General features: G+C 38.6%; 1 protein-coding gene across 3 annotated transcripts in view; it reads left to right on the plus strand.

Annotated features, from left to right (window-relative positions):
- Nucleotides 1-12,681, plus strand: part of LOC140730737 (uncharacterized protein C6orf118-like) — a 52,306-nt gene that overhangs the window by 27,466 nt on the left and 12,159 nt on the right. For all 3 annotated transcript variants that reach the window (XM_073051561.1, XM_073051562.1, XM_073051563.1), the window contains exon 6: nt 7,003-7,049. In XM_073051561.1, coding sequence (XP_072907662.1) covers nt 7,003-7,049 — 47 coding nt within the window. The remainder of the gene's footprint in view (nt 1-7,002; nt 7,050-12,681) is intronic.

Here is a 12,681-nt window from a genome sequence, read left to right on the forward strand (position 1 = left end):
TTACCCATTGTGGGCTTTGTAATGTCATTGATTCCTGTGTCCAAAATATTAAATATCGAATATTAACTGCCCAATAGTAAAATCTTAGGTTTGGCAAAGCCAAACCACCTTCCTTCTTAGGCTTCTGTAAATATTTTTTACTTAATCTTGAATTTTTATTCTGCCATACATACCAGGATATTTTGGAATCAATAATATCAAAAAAAAAATCAGAATAAAGATTGGTAGTGCTTGAAATAAATATAAAAATTTAGGAAGAATCTTAATAGCATTGATTCGACCAACCAATGACAAAGATAGTGGGGACCATCTAGTAACAAGTTGCTTGATTTGGTCAATTAAAGGTAAAAAGTTAACTTTAAATAAATCCTTATGTTTCTTGGTGATTTTAATACCTAAATAAGTAAAATTATCTGTAACAACTTTAAATGGTAAATGTTTATAAATTGGAACTTGCATATTTAATGGGAATAATTCACTCTTATTAAAGTTCAGTTTATAGCCAGAAAAGCTACTAAATGAGCAAGCAAGGATAAGATAACAGGAATAGATCTCTCAGGATCAGAGATGTATAATAACAAATCATCAGCATATAGTGATAGCTTATATGTCCCCTTTTCGCGGGCAATACCAAAAATAGCATGAATAGCAATGGCTAAGAGTTCCAAAGCAATATCAAATAGTAAAGGACTCGAAGGACAGCCTTGCCTCATACCATGAAACAGCTGAAAAAAGGGAGATCTTTGATTGTTGGTAAGAACCAAAGCTAAAGACTTATAATATATTAGTTTAATCCAAGATATAAATGTTGGGCTAAAATTAAAATTCTGCAATGTATTAAATAAATATGGCCATTCAACTCTATCAAATGCTTTTTCAGCATCTAAGGAAATGACACATTCTAGGATTTTAGATGAAGGAGTGTAAACTATATTAATTAATTTTCTAATGTTAAAAGATGAATAATGATTTTTAATAAATCTGGTCTGATCCTCAGAAATAATTTCAAGTAACATATTTTCCAGTCTAGTGGCCAAAATTTTGGTAAAAATCTTAGAATCCATATTCAGCAAAGATATAGGCCGATATGATGCACATTCAATAAGGTCTTTATCTTTTTTAAGAATTAAAGAAATAGTGGCATCATAAAAAGATTGTGGTAATTTATCTACAGTTAATGCATCCTTAAAAATTTTACATAACCAAGGAGAGAGTTCAGAGGAAAAAGATTTAAAGAATTCCGCAGTATAACCATCCGGACCGGGGTCTTTACCTGAATTCATTGAAAAAATAGCCTCTTTTATTTTGGTTTCTGTAATAGGCACATCTAATGATACACAATCCTCAGCTGTTAATTTTGGGATATTCAATTTCCTGAAAAATTCATCCATTATAAAAGAATCATCAGAAAATTCTGATTGATATAGAGAATTATAAAAATCTTGAAAAGCTTTATTTATCTCTTTATGATCAATCGTCAAAGTGCCATCTCGTCTATGAATCTTAATAATCTGCCATTTAACTGAAGCAGTTTTCAATTGGTTAGCCAATAATTTACCAGATTTGTCCCCATGTATATAAAACTGAGTCCTAGATTTAATTAACTGATATTCAATCGAAGAGGATAATAGCAAACTGTGCTCCATTTGAAGTTCAACTCTTTTTATAAAGCTCTTGACTAGGGGTAACAGAGTAAGCCTTATCAATTTCTTTAATTTTATCAACCAACATAAGTATTTCAGTGTTAATTCGTTTTCTGACTCCAGCAGAGTATGAAATAATTTGTCCACGGATAAATGCTTTAAAAGTGTCCCATAATAATCCACTAGAAATCTCTTCTGTAAAGTTTGTTGAAAAAAACAGATCAATTTGTTGTTTAATAAAGTTGAGAAAGTCTGGGTCCTGAAGTAGAGTTGAACCGCCATGGTTTAACACTTGAGGATGAATCTGTTGTCTTAACAGATAGCTTCTAAGGTGCATGATCAGAGATAGTAATAGAGTCATAGTGACAGTCAGTAACGTCTGTAAGTAAACGATGATCAATAAAGAAATAGTCAATTGTTGAGTAATTATGATAAACATGAGAGAAATATGAAAATTCTTTATCCTTGGGGTGTAGAAATCACCAAATTTCAGAGATTCCAGAATCAACCATAAAGGAGTTAATGAGAGAGGCCAATTTATTTGGAAGAACCTGAGTGGACTTAGATCTGTCCATCGAGGGATTTGAGCAACAGTTAAAATCCCAACCCATTATCAACATATACTCATTTAAATTAGGGAAGGATGTCAATAAACACTTTAAGAATTCAGGACAGTCAATATTCGGAGCATAAACATTAACTAAAACAACTTTTTGGTTAAAAAGTAAACCAGTAAGGAGCAAAAATCTACCTTGTGGTTCTGAAATTGTTTCATAATGTATAAAAGAGGTTGAGGAGTCTATAAAAATAGAAACGCCTCTTACTTCAGTTTGAGAATTCGAATGATACTGTTGACCCTTCCAAAACCTACAAAAACGTTGACTATCCTCCTTCCTCACATAAGTCTCTTGTGCAAAGATAATATTAGCATTCATTCTGTGGAATACCTTAAATATTTTTTTCCGTTTAATCGGATGATTTAAACCATTTGTAATCCAAGAAACAAAGTTAATAATCTTATCTATATTGCTAATATTTATTGTAGCAGACGTACAAGGTTAAGCAGAAGATAAACTCATGAATCCAGAGGAGGAGAGCAGGTTCAAAGAGGAACCGGAAGTTACAACACTTCAGCCATTTTGGTAGTTTCCATGAAAGAAAAACTAAGCGAAAAGCAAAAGAGAATCCCCCCCCGCCCCCACGTAAAGCCAGAGAGAGGCGAGCAGGCAAACTAACACTAATTTTACCCCCATCTCTCAAGACAGTGACTCAGGAAAAAAAAGTGAAAAAAAAACACAAACCACCCATATTCAGAAAAAAAAGGTAAAGGGTTAGTATAACAGGGATTAAACAATAAAATTAATATTATTGAAAGAATGACAAGATTAAGAAAAAAGAGAAGAAAAATACTAAACTGTTAACAGACAGACAGACATTCTTTATTGATCCCGAGGGAAATTGGGTTTCGTTACAGCTGCTCCAACCAAGAATAGTGAGGAAATATAGCAATATAAAACCATAAATAATTAAATAATAATGTTAATCATGCCACGTGGAAATAAGTCCAGGACCAGCCTGTTGGCTCAGGGTGTCTGACACTCCGAGGGAGGAGTTGTAAAGTTTGATGGCCACAGGTAGGAATGACTTCTTATGACGCTCGAGTGTTGCATCTCAGTGGAATGAGTCTCTGGCTGAATGTACTCCTGTGTCTAACCAGTACATTATGGAGTGGATGGGAGTCATTGTCCAAGATGGCATGCAACTTGGACAGCATTCTCTTTTCAGACACCACCGTCAGAGAGTCCAGTTCCACCCCCACAACATCACTGGCCTTACGAAAATGAGTTTGTTGATTCTGTTGGTGTCTGCTACCCTCAGCCTGCTGCCCCAGCACACAACAGCAACCATGTTAGCACTGGCCACCACAGACTCATAGAACATCCTCAGCATCGTCCAGCAGATGTTAAAGGACCTCAGTCTCCTCAGGAAGTAGAGACGGCTCTGACCCTTCTTGTAGACAGCCTCAGTGTTCTTTGACCAGTCCAGTTTATTATCCATTTGTATCCCCAGGTATTTGTAATCCTCCACCATGTCCACACTGACCCCTTGGATGGAAACAGGGGTCACCGGTGCCTTAGCCCTCCTCAGGTCCACCACCAGCTCCTTAGTCTTTTTCACATTAAGCTGCAGATGATTCTGCTCACACCATGTGACAAAGTTTCCCACCGTAGCCCTGTACTCCGCCTCATCTCCCTTGCTGATGCATCCAACTATGGCAGAGTCATCAGAAAACTTCTGAAGATGGCAAGACTGTGTGTTGTAGTTGAAGTCCGAGGTGTAGATGGTGAAGAGAAAGGGAGACAGGACAGTCCCCTGTGGAGCCCCAGTGCTGCTGACCACTCTGTCTGACACACAGTGTTGCAAGCACACGTATTGTGGTCTGCCAGTCAGGTAATCAATAACCTAAAACAGGATAGCGTTATATTAATATTTCAAAAGAAAACCATCAGTCTTGTTCAGACACACCTGAATGGATGTGAACGTGTCCAAGAACTGAGGTCTTATGGGAAGAAGAAATGACATCTTGGAAAGGAAAAGTTTTTTAAAAAATGAATACGTCAGCATAAAAGGTATAAAGCAAAAATGTATACAAAATTTAAAAACATTTAATTAGTAGTTTTCAAAACTAGAAGAATAACAGTAAAAAAACTCGAAGTAAACCAAAAACAGACCTTACTTGAACATGTAAAAAATACACTATCAGTCATCACATAAGGATCTTCAAATTATGAAAGGTCTGAATCTGTAAGCTAATTATTAGCTTAGAGGAAAATGCCAAAACAATAAAGAGCCATTAAAAATGGATAATAAAAATACAATACATTAATCAACTCGTAGTAGAAAGGTGCTGTTCTTCAGGAAATCTTTGGGCATCACTGGAGATTTAAAGAGCCGACGAGAGTCATCGGGAAGAACGACTCTCAGTTGTGCTGGAAATAACAGCACTTGTTTGTAGCCTTTCCGATAGAATTCCGACATAACCAGTTTAAAAGCCATTCTTTCCCTCAGAACTTCAAGACTGTAGCCTTCCAGAATACAAAACTTGAAATCTTGAAAGTAGATCATATCCTTCTGTCGGGCAGCTCGAATCAGGCCATCTTTAATATGAGCATAGTGAAGCCGGAGAATTATTGGCTGTGGTCTCCCACCTGGAGCTGGTTTTAAGCGAGAAATGCGGTGTGCACGGTCGGTTATTGAAGGGGTATCCAGAACATCTGAGCCGAAAACATCCATTAAGAATTTAGAGAAAAATACAACCAGATCACCCTTCTCAACATTTTCCGGGAGCCCGATTATCCGCAGGTTCTGTCTTCGAGATCGATTTTCAAGATCAATAATTTTGGATTTATAATGTTTCAACAGTTGAGAAGCTTTTGTTCCAAAGTTTCAATTTTACGTTCTCTCTGGCGAGCGGCATCTTCGAGAGCTGAAATTCTTGCTTCTTGTTGTTGTTGAATATCCGATGTAAGTGATTGAAGACTTACGTCGACCGTCTTTAAAGTTTCATCAAGCGAAGAAAAGTTTGGGGCGAGTTTATTCTCCAGTCTCTCAAGTCTCTCATCCATAAGTTTCCCGATTGCATCCAAAGTTAACGGTTCTTTAGTCAGTTTCGCTTCTTTAGCTTCTCGTGATTTCCCAGCCATTTTGATGAGTTGAAAAATAATTCAAAAAGTCGGGAGGTATTTCATAAATATCAACCCCTTTAGTGTAGGTATAAATAGGTCAGTTAGGGGATGATTGCAGGTAAAAAAAAAAAGGATTGGAGCGAAGCCTAATGCAGTCTCACTCCATGAGCGCCATCTTGAGAGCCTCAACCCCATGGTTTGTGTGGTTGTGGGCTTCCAGCTTGAGGATTCTAGAGGGAGGCAACTTCTCAATCACCCAAGTCAAAGAGGTGGTTTGCAGTGGGGAGGGGCCGGTGGCAAATGTAAAATACTGAAATCCAGCTTAACCATGTGTGTGCCTCACCTGTGCAGAATGAACAGCGAGCTGTTTTTGAGCAGTTCCCACCACTGCTGGTGACGTCCCTTCTGCCCAGGGATTTCCACTGTACCTCCAGATTCCTGATGGAAATGGTGAAAATAGCCAAGTTGCATGCTGTCTTCAGCACCCCTGCAGGTGGAGCACAGCCACAACCCACTTGGCCATGATCTGACGGCTCAGCCTGTTCCTGGGTTGACTTCCTTTTCCTGTCAGAGCTCATCATGGTCAGATTGACTACTGCCTTCTGTGAGCTTCTTGTCACCTATGGGAGGACCAGAAAGCAGGCAGGGGGATGTGAAGGCTGAATGTTAAGCTACTGACCCCAGAGAATATTAAGGAACTAGAAAGGGAGTACACAGGTTGAAGAACCTTGAAATCCTTCTTTGATTCCCCTGTTCACTGGTGTGAAGCGACCAAGGAGAACATCAAAAGGTTCTTCATCTGCAAATGGGTTCACAAAGCAAGAGGGAACTCTGTAAACTCCAGACAGAGTTTCAGCAACTTCTCTTTCTGCACTCAAAGGGGTTGAATGTGAGGGAGGAGTTATGAGAGGTGAAGAACTGGAAAACCCAGCACTTTGCTGCCAAATCCTCCAAGATCATCTTCCGATCCAAATCAAAGAGTGGGAAACAAATAGCTTCCCCAACAAGTCTGGAGTCCGGCCAAGGTGTCTATACTCCCCTGTCTGTGTGCTGTGTAGAAACCTTTGTCAAAGCCATCAGGAAGGATGAGACCATAAGAGGGGTGATGCAGCCGGACAGTGGAGAAACCCAAATGAAATCCTCCTTGTACATGGGTGATGTCACAATCTTCTGCTCAGATCCGAGGTCAGTTCCCAGATTTATCAGCATTTGCAACCATTTTGAGTTGGAATGAAGAACGAGGCTGTACTCTTCAGTAAATGGCCCGACCGATATCCAGTGTCCCCCTCACCATCAGGTCCGATTAAAAGCAGATGTAAAGGTCTTCCTCAGAACAAAAGATGCCAGTCTCACAATTATGCACTCTTCTCTCTTCATGGAAGTTTTACCTTTCACACTTTAACAATAGTTGAAATGCATTGGAATGTTTTAAATATCAAATGACATAACTTCAATTTAAACACCAGCTGTTGGTCAACACCTAGTCACCACTTGACACTGACCTATGCAGGTAACTGTGTTCGATCAGGTCAATGGATGGTCTTGGGTCCCTGAATGGAGAGATGGTTGGGAAGTAATTGTAACTTGTAGAAAATGGGCCCATGTCTCATGTGGCTTATTGCATAGAACAGATGCTGGCTTTTAACATATTTGGTAATCATGTTTCTTTTTAGGCTAAGGAATGAACTTGACAGGGAACTTCCAAAACCGAAGCAGCAAGGTAAATCAATCTTAAAATCAATGCTTTGGGCAGAGTTCCTATCCTGCGGGATTGCCCTGGAGTTCTGGGAATTACAGATTAAGTTGGGGTAATTATGTTTTCTTTGAGTTCTATTTTAATAGTTTTAAAATAATGGCAAATCCAAAATATTCCATCTTAATAGATCCTTAGATATGGTAGGTCATTTCATAAGCTCCAAGAGTGCATCTGAAATGACTTGACAATGTCAGCTTTAATTGTAATTTTCATTAATGTGATAAGCATGTACATAAATAAACAGTTTAAAGAAATTGCAATTAAAAACGAAAACTCTGCTTATTGCTAGCTCCCTGCCTCCCTGCATTGCAAACATTAGAAACCAGTTACCGGGTTTTGCTTTGTAAGCTCCACCTTTAGATTACATGTGAGAAATGCTGATCTTGCATTTTAATCAGGTGTAAATCCAATGGTCTAGTTTCGGAGTGTATGTCCAATTCCATTTGTTGTGACACTCTTCTGTATAGCAGTTCCATTTACTGTGACACAGGTACATCTGACAGCCCTTATGCACTTTAGCCTTTTATACTGGGCATGACTAGTGGGGGATGTGGAATGAAAAGAGTGAGAGAGAGGGGAACTGTTTCTTTGCTCATTACATGGATGATCTGTTGTCAAGTACTGTGGAGTGGTATGGCAGAAGTTAAGGTACATACAAGAAGTGTATAAGACATATGAGCAGAATTAGCTCATTTGACCCATCACATTCTTTCTCAACCCCATTCTCCTGCCTTCTCCCCTAACCTTTGACACCCTTACTAATCAAGAACCTATCAACCTCTGCATTAAATATACCTGATTACTTGACCTCCACAGCCATCTATAACAGTGAATTTCACAGATTCACCACCCACTGGCTAAAGAAATTCCTCATGGGACTTCCGGTAAGATGGCGATTGTTTAGCTGCTCCGAACTTTTGTTCCGTTACTGTCGCTACCTTTGCACTAAATGTCTCCATTTTTTAAACCTTAGTTAGGAATTATTTCGGTATCTCTTACTTGCCTGTGAATATATCTAACTTACAATGTCTAGCAAGAGTTCTAAATCCGGGAGAAAAGATGCTATGACCCCGTCGGACGAGACGATGGTGGCGCTTGGAAAGCTGCGAGACGAAATCATAAAGGAATTTTAAACCGCTGGGGACTTCCGTAAGAGTTCTAAACCCGGGGGAAAAGAAGCCATGACCCCGTCGGACGAGACGCTGGTTGCGCTTGGAAAGCTGCGAGACGAAATCTTAAAGGAATTTAAAACCGCTGTCAAACAGTTAGAAGACAAACTGGATCGGATCAACGATAAAGTGGACAAACATGCTGAACACTTATCTCGCATCGATTCGACTTCTGAAGATTTAGAAAGTCGTGTTCGATACTTGGAGACTCTCTGTTCCAGCTTAGAGGAAAAATCTAACAAACTTCTTTCCAAAATGGTGGATCTCGAAATCGTAGCAGACGCTGTAACATCAGAATTCTGGGATTACCAGAGGCGACTGAAAAGGGATCAACCGTGAAATTTTTCGCCGAGTTTCTCTGTGAGTTATTCGGGAAAGATTTGCTTCCGAAGCTGCCCAAGCTCGAACGGGCACACAGAGTCTATGTCTCTCCCGGAATTCTGGGCTCCCGCCCGCAACCAGTAATCTTGTGTTTCCATCAATACCAGGTAAAACACAGTCTGATCATAGAGGCGCGTCGCAGGGGGTCGCTTCCCTTCAAGGATACAACCATTCGCTTTGTGGAAGATTTTGCACCCCAGACCTTAAAGATGCGCGCTGAGTTTAAAGGCGCAATGAAAGTGCTTTTTGATCGTGGTTTCAAACCTTCCCTTCGTAACCCTGCTGATCTACGAATCAAGCTTAATACCGGGAAATATAAGTGGTTCAAATCAGTGAAGGAAGCTGAAGCGTTTGTGGCAAGTCTTCCGGCTATCCAGCCATCTTCGGAATCTGATCGGACCTCATAAAATGGTGGATAAGTACTCCTCATAGTAAAATTACTTTCTCTGGACTCTGAATTCACTTGAATCACTCGGACATTATTCATTGAAACTTTAAGGGCCGTTGACAATCTCTCTCAGGATTTGGTGTGTGTGTAATCTATTTTTATTCTTGTATAACTTTACCTACAGAGTTCTGCAACTAATTCTAACTTGTTTTGGAGGTTCAAAGTCTTTAGTGAAGGCCTCCCTGTTTGTCGGTTCACAGTTCAACTGCTGATTTATTTTTCCTTTGTTTTAAATATTTATTTTACCTTTTTCTTTTCTTCACCCCTTTTTGCTAATCTCTGAATTTTCTTCTCCCTTCTCTGTAAATGGTTGATAAACACTCATCTTGAATTTATAACTTTCCCCTTCCTCTTTTTTTTCTTTTTCCTTCTTACCATTTTTTTTCCCATTCTCTTACTTTATTCTTCTATAATGTTTCGCGGGTAGGTTAGTTTTGGTTTTCTTCCGATTTTCTCTGTATTAAGTTGTATATCTCTGCAGAAGGTGTTCTAATCTGTAGTTATGTTTTTTAGTGCATGAACTAGTTATTATTTGCTATAATATTTATACGGAAATGTTGCTAATGACACAGATCTGGAAGTTGTATTTAGGTTAATTTTTTTGGTAGAGCTAGCTACTTGTTTTGGTAGCCGTCTAGTTTTGGGTTGTGCGGGTGGGGTGGATTTTCCAGTTCCAACATCTCTTTATTGCTTAGGACATGTTTTTATATTTTGACCTTACGAATCTATGTTTACATCTCTGCTCCCAGACTGCTATTGTACCGCTTGATTTTTTATATGCCTGCTGCCTTTTATGCATTAGTAATTGATAATGGCTAGTGCACTTAAATTTGTGAGCTGGAATGTAAAGGGACTGAACCACCCTGTTAAAAGGAAGAAGGTATTCTCACATATCAAACAACTCAAAGCTGACATTGCTTTCCTTCAAGAAACTCATATTCGTTGTTTTGATAACTCCCGGCTTCTGTCAAAGTGGGCGGGTCAGCATTTTCATTCATCCTTTGCCGCTAAAGCTAGGGGAGTCTCCATTCTTATTAATTCAAATATTCCTTTTGAACTCCATAATAAAATATCTGATACAAATGGCCGTTTTATTATTGTTTCTGGTAAACTATATAACACTAAAGTTGCACTAGCAAACCTGTATGCCCCCAACTTTGATGATGTTAACTTTTTTGAACGTTTTTTTTTCTTCACTACCAGACTTAAACTCATACTCTCTTATATTGGGTGGTGATCTCAACTGTTGGTTGGATCTTAAACTGGACCGATCATCCTCTGTTACCAGATCACCTACTAAATCTGCCTTAGCTATTCAATCGGTTCTTAATTTGGATCTAAAGATCCATAAGGTCTGGGGACCTTTTATCGAGTACTTTCATAACCTTCCTCTTGACTAGGGTTTTTTTTTTTTCTTTTTTTTTCTTTTCGGTCCCTTGCTTTCAGCTCCCTTTTTTTTTCTGGTAGTAGGCATTATTATCCTCTGTTGCTAAGTGTATTCACAGTCTGGGAGTTTGACTGTCCAGACTTATACTCTTTATACTGTGTGGTGGTTGGTCTGGAGTTGTTGTTGTTTTTTTCTTGTGTTGTGGGGCTTGGGGAGGACGCTAAGCTCACTTGTCTTTAATTTAGGTGCTTTTTTTGTTAAATTTTCTTCCTTTGCAGCATATTGTTATTGTATGCTTAATCTCGCACTGTATTAATGCTCCTCATTGGGATTTGGGGTTTTTAATTTTGTAAAATTTTTTGAAAAACTAATTAAAAAAATTTTTTAAAAATAAATAATAAAAAAAAAGAAATTCCTCATTATTTCTGTTGATAAGGGATGCCTTTTTATTCAGTGGTTGTGCCCTCTGGGCTTAGCCTCTCCCACTGCTGGAAACAACTTTTCCACATCCATTCTATTCTATTCTGGTCTTTCAATATTCAGATTTCATTGTGATCCCCCTCAATCTTCTAAACTCCAGCAAGTACAGTACCAGAACCATCAAACAGTCCTTGTACATTAACCCTTTCACTCCTGGGATCTTGCTTGTGTCAGAATCAGGTTTGATATCACCGCCGTATGTTGTGAAATTCATATGTAAGTTTTTATAGCTTTGCAATAATTATTTATTTTTGTAACATAATAAATTGGAAGCCGCAGAACAAGGAATTTCATCCCATATGTCAGTGATAATATACTTGATTCAAATATACCGGACTCTGATGTTGATATTATCAAGTTTTTAAAAAACCTTACTACAGAATAGTAAACATTATAACTCTGAAATGTAAGCAGAACCATGGTACATATCTTTGCACTACTTTTTCATTTTAGGCTTATAGACTTCAGTTTGAAATTCTAAAATCCAGTTCCTAATTTTTATATTGACGATTAAAAAATTGAACCAGCAGGTCCAAAGAATCTTCTGAATTTTTGAAGTTAGTAGTAAATAATATTGATACAGTACCTATTCAAAGAGAATAATTTTATCTTTAATTAACTGTCAGTTGCACAGTTCCCCGATTTTAATTTCTGTTGAAGGATTACAGTCTTTTGTAATTAGTGTGAAGTTTGCATAGATAAGCACCTGATTCTGATAAAACTAGCGAGAGGAATGGGAATTGCTGTATGTGGGACCTAAGGTTGAAATCATGAAACTGACCTGAAACGTTGACTCTTCATTCCTTTCCATAGATACTGTTGAATTCCTGCAGCATTTTATGTCTACCAATCATAAACCCTTGTCTGGCAGAGAAAATCCATCATCCTACTAGACCTGAGGATGTTGTGGTGGTCCTGACATCAGTTATAAGAAAATTTAAAATATAAAATTTCCTGTCACTTGCTGGTGTCCAGAGACCTGATCTCAAGAAATGAGTGATGACCTTCAGGGTGGAAATAATAAAGGGAATATATTTCAACAAAGATAAATCAGTCTCTTACTATCTTACTGGGGAGGCATTCTCCACGTCGGCACAGTAGCGTAGCTGGTGTGGCATGTTAGCGTAAGGGAAGTATGGTAGCATAGTTACACCAGAAGTGAACGGCAAGTTAATTAAAATAGAATTGGACACTGACTCGGCTATTTCAGTCATTCCACAAAATGAGTTTGAACGGCATTTCAAAGAAACTGATATGAAGCCTGCAGGTATCCAACTAAATACTTATACTAAAGAAAAGGAAACAACTGTGGGAAAAACATTTGTAGTAGTGTACATGAGTTCATTGTCCATTCAGAAATCTGATGACAGTGGGGAGAAGCTGTTCCTAAAATTTTGCATGTGTCTCTTTAGGATCTTATACCTCCTCCTTGATGGTACTATAGTAACGTGAAGAGGGAATGTCCTGGGTGATGGGGTGATGAAGGATGCTGCCTTTTTGAGGCATTGCCTTTTGAAGGTGTCCTTAATGCTGGGGAGGCTGTTGCCTGATGGAGTTGGCTGAGTTTACAACCTTCTGCAGCTTTTTCCAGTCCTGTGATGTGGCCCCTTTATACTGGTGATGCAACCAGTAAGGAAGTTCTCTACGGAACATCTGTAGGAATTTGCGAAAGACTGGTGATATACCAGGTCTCGTCATGCTCCAAATAAAATATAGCTGTTTTAGTACCTT

The sequence above is a fragment of the Hemitrygon akajei genome, chromosome 7 (genome assembly GCF_048418815.1).
Source record: "Hemitrygon akajei chromosome 7, sHemAka1.3, whole genome shotgun sequence".
Lineage (NCBI taxonomy): Eukaryota > Metazoa > Chordata > Chondrichthyes > Myliobatiformes > Dasyatidae > Hemitrygon > Hemitrygon akajei.